Consider the following 16,820-nt stretch of genomic DNA (forward strand, 5'->3'; position numbering starts at 1 on the left):
TTTAATTTCTACTTTAGCAATCTTCTGTTCTATGTTCTCCATTTCATATCTTATTTTTTCTATTTGCCTTTGTCTGCAGTTCTCCTCAAACATCTTTGAAACTGCTTTTTGTATTGATTAGTTTGGCTTTCTCCTTTGCATAAATATTGTATCATATCAAATCTGTCTTTTTTTCACTCTATTCATGTTTCTTTTACATACCTTTCAAAAATCTCTAGATTTTGTTCTTATTTTTAAATATCTTTATTGAATTATTACATTTTCGTACTTCCTCTATTGCTTCTTTTTCTAAATGGCCCAAAGTTTCTTGGTCTATATAATGAACAAAAATTTGCATTTGAAGCTTTTCACGGTTTTTCTTGTGCAGGTATTTTTCTTTCTTATAATTTCTCTCTTTATCTTTTTGAATATCATCTGTCTGGAAATTCTGAGCTCCTGACATAATAGTAATAATACATAATTTCTTCCTTATCTTCTATGGTCCACTATATTGTCTTTGAGCCTTTTATGGCTCTTTTTTTTTTGTCTGTCAGTATTTGTGAACTACTACTTTCTTCTGTAACAGCTATATAGCTATATCTATGTTGCATAAACAAACATACAAATTATGAGAGCTGTTGATTTATGTACCATTTAAGGTAAGTGGAATTACTTTTTTAAACTCTCTTAATGTTACATTTTATAAAGTTAATGAAAAGGCAGTTTACCTGTAGTAGACACGAAGGGTCTGCAATTCGTCTTCTAGTTTTTTGCAGCGTTCAGCAGCATGGTCTCTTTCATTCTGCATGCTTGAAAGTTGTGCCTGTAAACATTTTTGGATTATGTTAGGATGATATTAAAAAACAACACATTTTTCACTGTCAGCATATTCACTGTTAAAATGAACTTCCATAACATCATGGGACTGCATACTGTAGTAATGACAATAAATCTCAATTACCTTTCAAGAGTTCTGTTCCACTGATTTAAAATCAATCAAGTAACTAAATTAAAACAGTGAAACGGAAATGTACAGTTCCAATGTGACATGCTGTTAAAGCAATACAATGCATAGCTGCAAAAGAAAACCAAAATATACAGGAAGAAACAGGAAGTATAAATGATGAATGTAATGTAGTTTATTGAGCTTTAAATGTTTCTGAAGTTCATAGGCTCCTTCTGTTACTACGTAACACCAAGCAAGTCAATTAACAGTAATACTTTTCAATTCTGAGACCATAAGCATGAGTGCCAGAACAGCGAGACTTAAAGTGTATTTAAGCCCCCATTTTTTCACAAACTCTGAGACCACAGAGCCTCAGACTATTCCCTTTTTTGTAAGGTGATCTTGAATTTAGTATGTGTGTGTGTGTGTGTGTGTGTGTGTGTGTGTGTGTGTGTGTGTGTGTGTGTGTGTGTGTGTGTGTGTGTATTACTACTGGGGCACGTTTAGTCAGGAATTGTTTGACATCTGGGGCTGTAATAAATTTGTTTGGCCTCCTCAGAAAGGGTTCCACAGATTCTGGAGAGCCCCACGCCTTTTGACTGACTACACCAAGGAGCTGGTCAGAAGGTGGAGATGCCCAAGAGGTGGAGGGTCGAGATCCAAATGCCTCCAGGTGTACAGACTCATCTTCAGAAGGGGAGAGGGTCTTCCAGCCACCTATCTGCTTCAGGATCTCTAAGATGTCTGAAAAGGAGACATCCTCAAAGGGTGACCGTGGGGACCCTTCTGAATCCTCTAAGTCCATATCTGATGTGACAGACTCAGGGGAGTCTAGATATTTCCTCTTAGAAGTCCTCTTCCGAGGGATCTCCTCAGAGGGGTTTATTAGTTTCTCCTCAAGTGTTTGGCAGTCCCTGTAAATGAGCAGACACCTCGAAGTGACATTTTTCCTGTAAAAGCACCCTTAAAATTTCTCCAATACCTAGTTGCACCCAGGACGACTAGTTTGCAGTGACAAGCACTGTACCCAGAGTTGCAAACCAGATACTCCTGACATTACTTTATATCTTACTCCATCTAATCAAGAAAAGAAGGGTCTTTGTCATGGATAAGAACTTTACCACTATCTCCATTATCAGCTTGGTGGATATGGGCATCCTGAGGCAATGTAGAAATTGCCTCATGTTTAATGACAACCAGTTATTTCTCAAACTAATGGATGTGGTATGTGAGAGATGTATTTACTCAATTTCAATGAAGGCAAAGCACTCACATGAAAGTACTCTTAATGTCAGTCAGGTTTGTCAGTAACACACACAATTCAAAGCAGACACATAGGCTCAAATATGCTGAGGCACTTAAATGCAATCTTCCTAAACCCCAAAGACCTTGTAGATGAAGTACACATAACAATTACCCTCAGCAGCCCTAAATGCACTCTTAAAAAACAAGACCCACATCTAAGTGTAATGCCACATCTCATGGAGCTTCTACTTCTGAGCCCATAAGGCAAGCCACCACACAATCCAACATTCTAGTCATTGCAGACTCCATTGTGTGACATACTTATGTCCCTCTCAATAGGCTGAGTAAGGAGAAAGCCACAGTCAGTTGCTTATCAGGGGTCAAGACCCACCACATTAAGCACATACTCAAGTCACTGGACCACAAGGTACAGTATGACTCAATCATAGTCCATGTGGGTGTAAATGAACTAAGACATGCCACTCGGGCATTATAGATAAGCTCACCAGCTTAAATATAAACCCCTATGTCACTAGATGGATTGCAAACTGGCTCAAGGACAGAACCCACATGGTTAGAATTGCTGGAGCCATGTCAGACTCCAAACCAGTTACAAGTGGTGTCCCACAAGGCTCAGTCCTGGGACCTCTCTTGTTCAGTATATATTTCTCGGAGGTACAGGCCAACACGGAAGGACTGTGGCTGACCAAGTTCGCAGATGACTGCAAACTGGGCGCCATAATCGACTCTCCAGCCAACACAAGCATCCTCCAAAAGGGCCTCATAGAAACAGACAACTGGTGCCAGAGCCATGGCCTCAAGCTAAATGCCAAAAGTGTATAGTCATCCCTTTGGCAAAAACAAAGTGCCCACAAATTACCACATAGGTGGTAATCCATTAAGTACAGAAGAAGTAATTAGGGACCTAGGGACCCAAGTTGATAGCAATCTCTCATTTGACAACCACATGGCCAAAGTGGTTAGAAAAACATTTTATATAGCCCAACTAATCATGAAGGGATTCACATCTAGATCAGGGAGGTCATCGTGCCTCTTTACTCATCCCTCATCAGGCCCATAATTGAGTACAATGCCCTTTTGGGATGTACCTTACCAGACACCTGCAGCAACTGGAAAGACCCCAAAAGTACCTCACCAAGAGGATCAAAGGGCTCAAACAGATGCCATATGCTGCCCGGTTAAAGAAACTCCAGCTCTACTCAGTGGCATAACGCCTGTTCAGAGGCGATCTGTGCCTGATGTATAAAGCCATGTCCAACCCGGAATTAATGGACATGCTGCACCTCAGAAAATCCAAATCCCATCGAACTACGCGCTCGAGAGACTTGAACCTCAGCACTGAAATAAATAGGACATGCTGGAGGGACAAATTCATAACCCATAGGCTCCCTTCACTCTGGAATAAAATCCCAGTCCAGGTTAGGCAGTGTCCCTCACTGACTCTCTTCAAGAGGAATCTTGATGAGTGGATGGGAGATCGTAGGTTTACCCTGGGTATCACTTCTGTGTCACTGTTAGACAGAGGCACAGTATAATAACCTCGAAAAAGGGCATAGCAAAATAAATTTAAAATGGGTGGCGAAAGCCAAACACATTCTGGCTAGGCTTATAAATGCCCTAGGGCAGATAGCCTAGTATGAACCTATGAACCTATTAGACTATATGAAAAGACATATCACAGAGCTCTTAGAATTTGTGTCGCAGACTGGCATTAGTCTAGCTTTGAACAGCATTTACCTTCTCCAAGGATGATGCCACAATAAGAACAGAAGATGACTGACTTTAATAACTGGCTTAGTTTCCGGTGTCATTCTAAGGGGGTGCAATATTTGTCAGCATGGAAGGAGATGGTCAACAGACTATACTGCTTTGCCATAGGTGGTCTGTACCTCTCCCCTCTAAACTTTTGAATATCAGCTAAGACATTGTCTTTCCTCATAGTGTCTCTTTTAGACAATGTCACATAAAATCCTCCAAAGCTAGTTACGAAAATAAAACTGCCAAAGACTCCAAAGACAACCACAAGGCATTCTATAACTATGTCAAGAATCTAAATGGCAATGATCAGATCTGCTCTGAGCTACAACAGAATGCCATTAAATATACTGATCCCAAGGATATTGCCAATATCCTGGCAGATCGATTCAGTGCCAACTTCACCCCCCTCTCACCCCCTAAATGGCCCATCTCAATACCGGAAGATTGCCAAATTCCGGTAATAATGGCCACACAGGTAAAACATGCACTCTCCAAAGCTAAGAATACAGCATCTGTGGGACCACATGACATCCCGGGCTGTGTACCACATGAACTACAAAATGAACTGGTACCTCACCTAAGTGTCATGTTTAACCATACCATCACCTCAGGCTTCATGCCCACTGAGTTGCGCACAACTACAGTTATCCCACTCCACAAGGGGGGATCCATCTTGGATCCCAGGAACTACTGCCCCATCAGTCTGAAGAGCCTGATCTGCAAGGCCATGGAACGTATTATCATAGAACTTATAAACAAAGACATTGACAACCTTAAACCACTGGACCCCACCCAGTTTGGGTTTGTGAAGGGCCGATCTTGTCTCCTGAACCTGACTGACTTCTTCAAATCAGTCTCCAGAGCCGTGGACAAGGGTAAGGCAGTCCACACAGCCTATATGGACCTCGTCAAGGCCTTTGACACCATCCCCCACTCTGGAATCATAGATAAACTTACTATGCTGGGCATTAATCCCTACGTCACTCAATGGGTTGCCAACTGGCTTACTGACAGAACCCACACTGTAAAAGTAGCTGACTCCAAATCCAGCTCCAGACAAGTGGAGTACCTCAGGGTTCAGTCCTGGGACCTCTCTTGTTTGGCATCTACTTCTCTGAAGTACAGGCCAACACTAAGGGACTCTGGTTAACAAAGTTTGCAGATGACTGCAAACTGGGAGCCATTATTGAATCCCCAAATGATGTTGATACTCTACAAAAGGGCCTTACAGAAACAGATGCTTGGTGCCAGAGCCATGGGCTCAAGCTCAATGCCAAGAAATGTATAGTTATCCCCTTTGAGAAAAAACATGTACCCATGAATTACCACATAGGTGGCAGTACACTAAACACCAAAAGTGTGATAAGAGACTTAGGGACACAGGTGGACAGTGGTCTCACCTTCAATAACCACATCACCACAAAAGTCAGGAAATCCTTCTATGTGGCACACCTCATCACTAAGGGCTTTTCATCCAGAAAAAAGGAGGTCATTGTCCCACTGTACTCATCCCTCATTAGACCCATTATAGAATACAACGCCCCATTTGGTATGTACCTCTCTAGACATCTGCAACAACTGGAAAGGCCGCAGAAATACCTCACTAAAAGAATCACAGCCCTAAAGCAGATGCCCTATGCTGATGCCTTAAAAAATTCCAGCTATACTCTGTTGCATATCGTCTACTCCGAGGCGATCTCTGCTTAACATACAAGGCCATGTCAAACCCAGAGCTGTTGGAAATGCTACACTTAAAGAAATCCCAATCCCTCAGAGCCACACGCTCCAGGGATCTAAACCTTGTCATCACAATAAACAAAACATGCTGGAGGGATAGGTTCCTGACCCAGAGACTTGGGTCAAGCAGAGCACCTCTTTCACCCTCTTCAAAAGGAACCTTGATGATTGGATGGGAGAAAGGAAATTCACCCCAGGGATCACGTCAGTCACCCTGCTAGACAGGGGTCCAGGGAAGTAAATAGCATGGGAAGAAATAGCCAGGGAATTGTTATGGCTAGGCCTCTATACGCCCTAAGGCCGATAGCCTAGAACCAACCTATGAATCTATGTATATCTGAAAGTATTTCCAACACAGCAAACCAAAACCAAGAACTTCTAAAGGTGTTACTGCTCAATGCTAGGAGTCTAAACAAAAAACTCCATTCCCTACAAGCTCTCCTCATCCTAGAGAATGCTGACATCTGTGGGGTCACTGAGATATGGTTCAAAGCCACAGAGAGCACACTGGCAGTGCAAGGCTACAATGCCTTCCACACATTTAGATCAGCTACTACAGAGATAGGGACTAATGTTGGAGGTGTCTTGATGTACATAAAAAAAATAAATATATGCCATGGCTGGTCAAATAGGACAATGCACTTGAGCTTCTCCACATTCAAGTGACCATGCACAAAATCCCATACCACATGCAAGCCATAGGTCCCATTCTATGACCCAGGAAGCCAATAACATGTTTTTAAACTTATTTGAAACACTCACCATCCAACTCAATTACCATATTCATGGGTGACTTTAATTACCTCCACTATTAATTGGGAATCACAGCAGTATAGTTTCATGCCAGGAAAGAGCACTACAGATGTGATGTTTGCTCTGAGAGTGTTGATGGAGAAGTACAGAGAAGGTCAGAAGGAGTTGCATTGCATTTTTGTAGACTTAGAGAAAGCATATGACAGGGCACCTAGAGGGAAGTTGTGGTATTGTATGAGGAAGTCGGGAGTGTCAGAGAAGTATGTAAGAGTGGTACAGGATATGTATGAGGGTAGTGTGACAGCGGTGAGGTCTGCAGTGGGAGTGATGGATGTGTTTAAGGTGGAAGTGGGATTACATCAAGGATCAGCTCTGAGCCCTTTCTTATTTGCAATGGTGATGGACAGGTTGACAGACGAGATGAGACAGGAGTCCCCGTGGACATTGTGATCTGTAGTGAGAGTAGGGAACAGGTGGAGGAGACCCTGGAGAGATGGAGATATGCTCTACAGAGAAGAGGAATGAAGGTCAGCATGACTAAGACAGAATATATGTGTGTGAATGACAGGGAGGATAGAGGAATGGTGAGGATGCAAGGAGTAGAGGTGGCAAAGGTGGATGAGTTTAAATACTTGGGATCAATAGTTCAGAGTAATGGTGAGAGTGGAAGAGAAGTGAAGAAGAGAGTACAGGCAGGATGGAGTGGGTGGAGAAGAGTGTCAGGAGTGATTTGTGACAGACAAGTACCAGTAAGAGTGAAAGGGAAGGTCTACAAGAGGGTAGTGAGACCAGCTATGTTATATGGGTTGGAGACAGTGGCATTGACAAAAAGGCAGGAGTTAGAGCTGGATGTGGCAGAATTAAAGATGTTAAGATTTGCACTGGGTGTGATGAGAGTGGACAGGATTAGGGATAAGTATATTAGAGGGTCAGCCCAGGTTGGAAGGTTTGGAGACAAAGCCAGAGGCAAGATTATGTTGGTTTGGACATGTGCTGAGGAGGGATGCTGATTATATTGGCAAAAAGATACTAAGGATGAAGGCAGCTTAAGGTAACAGGAAAAGAGGAAGGCCTAAGTTAAGGTTTATGGATGTGGTGAGAGAGGACATGCAGGTGGTTGGTGTGACAGAGCAAGATGCAGAGGACAAGAAGAAATGGAAACAGATGATCCGCTGTGGTGACCCCTAACGGGAACAGCCGAAAGATGATGATGATGATGATATGACACCAAATTTACAGGCACAGAGATTCCTGGACTTTGTAAACACAAACTCCCTGGACCAGATTGTCAACAGACCATCCAGAACTGCAACCATGCTGGATCTAGTCCTCACTAATAGGGGAGAGTGCTGCACACCCCCTAGTGTAATGTCTTCTCTGGTAAGGTCAGACCACAAAATGGTCTCCTGTGAAGTAAAAATTAAACCTGGAACCCCAACTAACACTACAACATTTAGAAACTACAGTAAGGCTAGCTTCCTACTATTAAGTGATACCATGGCAGACTTTAAAGCCCTCATAAACCCTGAGAACACTGCTGCTTAACTGGAACTATTCACAGAAAACCTATGCAACCATCTTAATAGCTGCATACAGATAGCTGTACCCACCATGAAGCAGTACAGAACTAACTCAAAAACAAGCCACCTTGGTAGAATCACATCATCAAAAGGCAGTATAACAGAAGGAAGAAAATCATGGCAAAACTTAGGAGGAGTAACATCCAGCTGGATAAAAGAAACTTTTGTCAAACTAAGACAACAACTCAGAGGACAAAGCAAGTGACCAAAGCAAAATCTGATGTAAATTTGGCCTCCCAGGCCAAAGTCAACCACAAGGCATTCTTTAGCTATGTCTGCAACCTCAAAGGCAATACACTGTTGTGTGCAGAGCTCATTGTTAATGGAGTAACCTATACTGTGCAGAAGATATAGCAAACCTACTGGCTGACAAATTCAGTTCCAACTTTACCCCTCTCTCCCTCTTAACCTTCCCTCAGGAAATATATCTTCCCCTGCTATCACTAGGGAACAAGTCCTTAATGCTCTCTCTAACGATAATATCCTATTACACCTTCTAAACAGCATGAAACATGACCTATCAGGCCCTCAAGAATTGCTACTTAAAGGTAGCTTCCAAACAGGTTTTGTGCCTCACAAATGGAGAATAGCAACACTCATCCCTCTGCAAAAATGGGGGCCATCTACAGACCTAGGAAACTACAGACACATTAGAGGAGTAAGGGGAGTGTTTATACATTAGTTTCACTAGTCTCATATGCAAAGCCATGGACAGAATTATCATGGAAATGATCAATAATGGCATAGGAAACCTCCAGACAATGGACCCAACCTAGTTTGGTTTCATCGAGGACAGGTCATGCCTACTTAACCTTGTGGATGCCTTTTAGAAGGTCACCAAAGCAATGGATAAGGACATCAGAGTTCACACTGCCTACCTTGACCTGACCAAAGTATCTGACACAATACCCCACTCAGGCATTGTTGACAAATTTAAAAGGTTAGGTATAAACCCTTACATCATCCAGTGGATAGCCAGCTGACACACAAACAGCACCAGGGAAGTTAGAATTGAAAAGTCTTACCTCTACAAAGAGGCCAGTCACAAGTAGAGTCCCTTGGGGATCAGTCCTGGGACCTCTCCGGGTTGGCATTTACTTCTCTGAAGTCAAGGCCAATGTCAATGGCCTCTGAATGACTATATTTGCAGATGACTGCAAATTATGAGCAATCACAGAATCCCCCACCAGCAAAAATGTTCTCCAGGAAAGGATGACACAAACAAATAATTGGTGTCAGAGCCATGTACTAAAAGAAGTGAATAACAGTATCCTTTGGGAAGTCATTCACCCCTGGTAATTATCATATTGACAACAACCCCCTAATAGTTGACCCAGTAGTCAGGGACTTGGAGACACACAGACAGTAGTCTAGCCTTTGACCATCACATGTCTACAGTAGTGAGGAAATCATTCTATGCTGTGCAACTTATAAACAAAGGTATGACATCTGGATTCAAGGAAGTTCTTGTTCCACTGCATTCAGCATTCATTGGACCTATCATTGAGTACAATGCCCCCTTTGGTATGTACCTAATCAGGCATATCCAATAACCGGAACATCCACAGAGCTTCCTCACTAAAAGAATTCAGGGTGTAAGTAATGTATCCTATGCAGACCACCTCAAGGCCCTGTCCCTGTATTCTGTCTCTTCCATGCTTTTTTGGGGAAATCTATGCCTGGTACACAAGGCATTGTCAGACTCTACACTGATGGACCTCCTGTATATCTGCAAAACAAACAGCATCAAAATTACCCTTTCTAAAGCCTTAAACCTTGCCTGTGAAATAAATAGGACCTGCTGGAGAGACAGGTATGTATCCCAGACTAGCCCTTCTATGGAACGGGTTCCCTATCCATGTGAAGCAGAGTTCCTCCCTAACCCAATTCAAGTGTAACTTGGACAACTGGTTGGGGAACAGAAAATCCATCCATGGTTTGGCACCTATGCCTCTAATGGACACAGGCAGCCTGTAAATTGTTAGTCTCCCAGGCCCCTGCTTATAAATGTTTCCTCTCCCAAGCTGCTGCTTACACTTATCAAGGGTACCAGAACTTGTCAGAGATTTGGGATGCATGGCTCCTGTGGTCTTTAGCCTAGAAAACACCTATGAACAAGGAAAGGTGGAGAAGTTACCAAGGAATAGCAATGGGTGGGACAGAGGGAGGAAGAAGAGGCAGACAGACAAATAAGTATCAGAGACAGGGAGAGACAAGGGTGGTTGGTATACACAGAAAAGGTTGGGAGGACAGTGTATAAACATACACAAGCACATACATATACAAGTACTAATGGGGAGGGCTAGACAATGAATGGGGAATGACACATAAGGGATGGAACACACCAGTAAGGATATAAGGTGGGGTCCTGGCATAGTTGGTTGTCAGGCCAGCCCATAAGGTAACACATCAAGCCATTTTTCACCTAAGTAGCCGATGTTATGAGCCTGGCCTGTGTGTCATTCCAGAAAATGTTCCACGTTTATAACATGGGCATCCAGCTGCTAGAGCATCTTGGCAGTAACCAGCCAATACAAATCGTACTAGGTTAGGAAAGTAGCCTTCACTCCCCACAACAGGCAAACACAGAGACTGCCACTGGCCCTCCAGGCATAGCTCCCAATCCCCTGCTTATACTTATCAAGGGTACCAGAACTTGTCAAAGATTTGGGATGCATGACTAGGCTTAAAACGTCCCTTGTGGTTATTAGCCTAGCACAAACCTATGAACCAGTGACTAATGGAAACCAAGGTGAGAGAAGCCTCTCCTCTTCCACATTCACAACTTGAACTGTCAAAGGACAACACAACTTGAATAAATTGTCGCAAACACAATACAGCCACAACTGCTGTACAGTGGACAGGTACAGAGCATATACACATCCAACTGTCAGGAGAGATGCTTTGCCTTCTGTGACATCCAACCATGTTAAGGCAACACTTAGCAGCTGCAAAACAATGTACTGTTAAGCATACATGTGCAACAGTGTACATACCAAAAGACAATGGTAACAATGACACAGAAATGCTTACTAATAAATCTCTGTCTCATTCTCGAGAACTTCTGCCTCTTACTGTCAGAGCAGCATCTCCACAGGTCACTGTAGCAATTATGGCAGTTTTGTCCAGAATGGGTGATGCCAATGGCACTGCTCATCATACCAGATATTATCACAATGGCACAGCAGACACTCCTTAAAATTCTTGTGTAAAAAGAACAAGAAAATCCTGCTCTACCTGACACATTATGCAGGAGCCTTAGTTTTATAAATTCCAGAGGCAGCTCAGATTACTGAGAAGACCCACTCGAGGAGCAGTATGGTAGCTCCAGGTGCATGGACCAAAGAGCGTAAATGACGTGCTGTACAATGTAGTACTGTACTGCAGTACTTACACATGCCATATACATGTCTCACAGAGAAAACCTCAATAAACAGGTAAGCATCTGAGTACAATACTACATAATACACTTAGCTAACAATGCAACAAAAGGTTTTATGTTATATAAAGAGTGAAGGGCCCTTCTCTGAACTGTGGAGTGTGCTGAAAAAAACATTGCTAGTGAAAGACTGGTTGATGTAAAAGTCAGACACCATCTTTTCCATGAAGGAGTACTCAATTTAGTGGAACACGCTCCATATATGGAAGAAAAAGGTACTCTATCTGTGCAATAATATATCTGAAACTTGCCAATCCATGCCAAATATGTAAATGACACCAAAATGAGAATTCTGCAGGTCAGATATGTCATATCTGCAGAAGCCAATGACAAATGGTATATGTCAATGCTGAATGATTGGTTTTACTAAATGGGAACTTCGGCAATTATGATTACAGATTTGTGGTCAACAAAATAAATATTAAGTAGTGAAGAAACAAAGTAGCATTTGTCTGGATTCTTGCACTGTACTGCAAAATACTTATACAGGGATACTATATAGGATGGAATTGGATATATACTATGCAAATTGAATAGAAAGTCTGTTAGGTAATAAAACACGTCTTGCATTCATGAGGTGTCAATATGAAAAGAAAACACACACAAGTGTGCTGGCTATACAATGGAACAGCCATAAACTGAGAGTGCTTTCTAAAATGTTTGTGTATTCTCAACGATTCAAAAGTTATGAATAAAACAATGTACATTTTATCTTTACAACTCTTCTCCAAAAGTAATAGTAGTTCAGTTGTTTACATGCACCATGGTAAGTAATTTTTACACAGATGCAACATCTGCTTTTGGGCCACAAAGCTTAGTTAAAAAAGGTCCAATGTTTATCCATGTTACATGTACACTAACATGCAAATCCCACCAAGTAAAACGATATTTGTAATATTGTAGGTAAAAAAAGGAAAGAATTCATGTTGGCTATAATTGGCTACTACTTTTCATTGCTATAGTCTATTGTACAAAAAAACATGAGTATATATATATATATATATATATATATATATATATATATATATATATATATATATATATATATATAGCTAGATATACATAGATACAGAAACAGATATATATATAGATATGTATAGATATATTAAAACCTGCAGCATTTTTATAACAAAAGATCAATCGTCATGTTTACTTCATCTAATCAGATATTCAATGTCCTTAAAGTTTTACTTACCTGGACCACTGTGGTCCAAAACTCTTTCTTCAGATATGAAAGGCATAGTATCCCTTCTTTATCAAAATTAAGCAGAAATAATCAGATATTAACAAGACAAAGTTCTTAAAAAAAGAACTTCAGAAGCAAGCTCTCTGGGTAAACTGTGTCACAATGCATGCAGCAAAGCCCACCATTTTGCTAAAGATGCTGACACACACAGACTGTTTTACACTGCAGCCAATAAAGAGGTATAGTTCTTGCAGGCAAGTAACCTAAACATGATGACAGGGCAGGATGTTTTTTAATGTAATCTTTCTTAACTGGGGTAGAAAGGTAATCCACATGGATAATTTTCAGACATGTGTTACATGTTACACATCAGTACAGTAAAGCAATTCTACATAACGGGACTTGCATTATGAATCACTAATTCTGGAAAAATTTGACGCATATACACCTCTCAACTGTCCCTGATTTGCAGGGACATCCCTGATTCTGACTCAAATTTTAGCTCTGTCCCTCTTAATCCCTCCTAAAACTGGTGACTTTTGGAGGAAAGTTGGTGAATTAAACTTAATGAATAATGGCAATAATTAAGAGTTGTAGATTTCTTTTACCTCACAAAATGTACATTATTCATACGCTGTGATTCTGTGAATGTCTCAAGTTAATAGCACAAATATTTTAAAAGTGTCCCTGATTGTCCCTGATTTTTTCTGGCTTTGTCCCTGATTCTGTTGAAATTTATCCCTGATTGGTTGAGAGGTAGAACCGGTTCTGAGAAATGTGAATCCTCTCCAGTGACAGAAATTATGTTAAGTCTCACAAAGACTGTAACATATTTATTACATTTAGTTATGTATTCATTTGGTAACTGGCAAAATAAAGTGATCCTTGATGAACAATTTAAAAAATAACAGCTAAAATCCATAAACCAACTATAACAACTTACATTTTTGCAGATGTTATCACTGAATAAGTAGGAGTTTATAGCACATTATTTTAGTTTTTTTTTTATGTACTACATTACATTTTGTTCACTGACTCAGACACTATTTGACAGAGTCTGTTTATAGTCAGTAGCTGATTTGGTTAACAAACGGTAATAAAGTAGTTGCTTGTGTCTTCCAACTATCATGGATGCTGCAAAGTTTCAGGAATTATGCTAGCTAGCATTGTGGCAAATGTCAAGTGTTTCTGTAATTCAGGAATAATTATGCATATTACCAGTTCTGTGATATGCCATTTCTCCTACTACATCAGAATTTATGAGTTATCACTGGTTAAATTCTGTATGGTGTACAATGTGCCCTAGTTCTGTGAAATGTCAAGGCTTCTCTGAAGTACTGAGGCTGTTTGCAGTTACAAATAATGTAAGTTGCCAGTAAGTTCTACATAATACAACAGATAAATGTCTTAATAGCCATCACTCAAGGTATCTAGCATTTATATAATATCGGATCTCATATTAATGTTCTGCAAATTAGTGTAATTTGGCAATCTTAAGTTAAAAGAGATAAAAGTGTTTTTACACACAGCAGTACTGAGATCTTCTAGTGTGCAACAAATCAATTTATGTGGCAGCATAACTTGCGCAAGACTTCTATGGCAGATAGAAGATTCTATAGACTAGAGAATATCATGGTCAAATTCATTTAACAATCGGAAGTGTATGCTTTTTTCTATTTTCTTCTCTGCTCTGTGTTAGTTTTTTGTTTCCTTATAATAAAATGTATGGACATATACTTGGATAAAACAGCTGTTATCTATGTGGATTATGTTCCTTGTCCCATTCTTGCACATAAGAATGCATGAAGCCACTCCACCGACATTCCTCCCTAATTCAAGTAGCATTTTACTGAACATAGTTCCTGTGACACATCCTGAAACAGTAGCTGTAACAGGTATGATAAGACATTTGCAGAATAGCACTAAGCCATCTGAGTTGTAAATAATCAGCCCTTGTAAGTCTTGAACCCAGCACCCTGCACACCATAGCCACAGCTGAGTAACTAATATAGGTAATGAGACTTATTTCAAGTTCACTAAATTATTTGTTTCATTAACAGCAAAACAGGCTGTGTGCTCTTTCTCTATAAATATAAATAAAAATAACAGCTATTACCTGACTACCTATGACCAAAAAAATATATATATATATATATATATATATATATATATATATATGTGTGTAACATTTTCCTGCCTATCCCTAAGCAGTTATTCACTTTGTTGATAAGCAATGAGATGCCAAGGATAATGCCAGATTAAAGGAATCTGAGTTAAAAATGTAATGTATTTTGTAATTCTTTTCTCTCTTGTTCAAATGCAGTTAGTGTGTTTCATCTTGTGGCATTGGAATATGTGACTTTTGTCTTTATTTATTTATTTTTAAAGATATAAGAACACAGAATGTCTTCTGAAGTGTGATGAAGCCTTACAACTTTTCTTCTGACAAAAAATATGGCCAGTACTATCTTTTGAGATGTAATTGCTGCTGGGCTTAATAACTTACACATCACTTAATAGGGTGGAGTCAATGGAGTTAAAGCAAATGTAGATATGTATAGATAAAGTCTACTGTTGCAGAGCTGATGTGATTAGCCACTTCTTCCTGAGAAGCACTGTTACTATACTTAATAGAACTGGTCTAACTACTTGTTTTTCTGAGGGTATCAACAGGAAGGTGATGTCATGTGGTGAACAATGAGGACAAATATATTAATGCTATGTTATACTACATAGATGCTGTTGCTGTCTTGTTTGCAGTTGATCTATCAGTACTAGTTATTAATATAGCTAACTTATGACAATTAGGGAAAGTATTTTGAAGGAACAGAAAGCCAGGGAACTGTATATGCTGTACTTTTATTGCCTTTATTTTTATCTCTCTGCATGCACCATCCTACATATACTGTAAGCTGTATTTGCACTATTTCCTTTATTATTTAAGTAAAGTTTATTTACTAACCTTTAAGCTGTTGTGGTTGACATTCATTATTTATTATATAATATGCATGTATGCACTGTTGTATATTTGAGAACACAGTAAGCATTATTTACACTATTGGTTAATAAGCTATGTGGTTGATGTCTCCCATAAGACCACTCAGGCCTACTACCAGTGAAAGAGACTAATTGGTATGATTTAATATTTGGTATCTATAAATTCCTGACTATCCTTGGGTAGTGGCAGTACGATCATGACAGGAGGAAGAACGCTGTGGTGAACTGAAGAATTCTGCCAACCTTCATTTTGTGTGTGTGTGTGTGTGTGTGTAAAATAATTTATATGAAGGATAGTTACTGTGGATAAAGGCACACTGGGAGAATTGGTTGACAAACACAGCACTGAGAAAGGATCCTGGGGTGCTATAAGTGACCTGTGTGCAGTCCAATAATGGTGTGGATGTTGGAAGCCCATAACCATGATGGTGTCACATATCCCCCTATTGTACTTTCAGAATTAATTATTAATCAGACGTGTGCATTTTCTTGGTATTACCTCACTCTTGGTTGGTAGTGGTGAGGTTTAAATTGTTTCACTGCCAGCCATTTTGATGTAAAAGATTGGCATCCTACCAGCTAGATATCACAGTTGTGACAGTGATTATCATTACCATCCTCATGACATTACTGCCGTCCCTCTATCACAAGCACATATACTTAAAATATAAGATCTAATATCTTAAATTGATCACTGATCTGAAGTGTGATTCAGTAAAGTTCCTGATCCTGAATTTGACTGGTACTGACACAGACATAAGGAAATAAAACAATACTTAATCAAAGCTACATTGGATGAAAGCTCAAAGGGTTGTGGTGCACACTGGACTTAAAGAAACCTGCTACTGAAGTGGGCTCATTCTAATCTGCTGATAATTTCTTTGTTGTATTATGGCTAGCCCAAATTTAGAATAATGAACTACATTTACTATGCAAACTTTCTAGTAGTTTAAATAAGAAATACAGAACATTGCTTCTACCTAAGCTCCATCGTAACCTGTTTATTGCATTCAGTGAGTAAAGTTGTGCCCCTTTGATTTTGTACAATTGATGCCTGTCACTTCTCTCTTTCATCATATAGAATAACTGAAAGAGACAAGTAAAATGGCCAAATATATTCAATAGCTGGTAGATGACATATTTTCAGAAAAAAATGGCAGCACAAGCAGAATACATTTA

At 40.0% G+C, this 16,820-nt stretch overlaps 1 protein-coding gene across 1 annotated transcript in view; it reads right to left on the minus strand.

The window, feature by feature from the left end:
- Positions 1–16,820, minus strand: part of MIPOL1 (mirror-image polydactyly 1) — a 3,346,766-nt gene that overhangs the window by 786,812 nt on the left and 2,543,134 nt on the right. The window contains exon 11 of the mRNA XM_044073550.1: positions 708–802. Within this exon, the coding sequence (XP_043929485.1) occupies positions 708–802 (95 nt within the window). The remainder of the gene's footprint in view (positions 1–707; positions 803–16,820) is intronic.

The sequence above is a fragment of the Protopterus annectens genome, chromosome 6.part0, assembly GCF_019279795.1.
Source record: "Protopterus annectens isolate FY-2018-M chromosome 6.part0, PAN1.0, whole genome shotgun sequence".
Classification (NCBI taxonomy): domain Eukaryota; kingdom Metazoa; phylum Chordata; order Ceratodontiformes; family Protopteridae; genus Protopterus; species Protopterus annectens.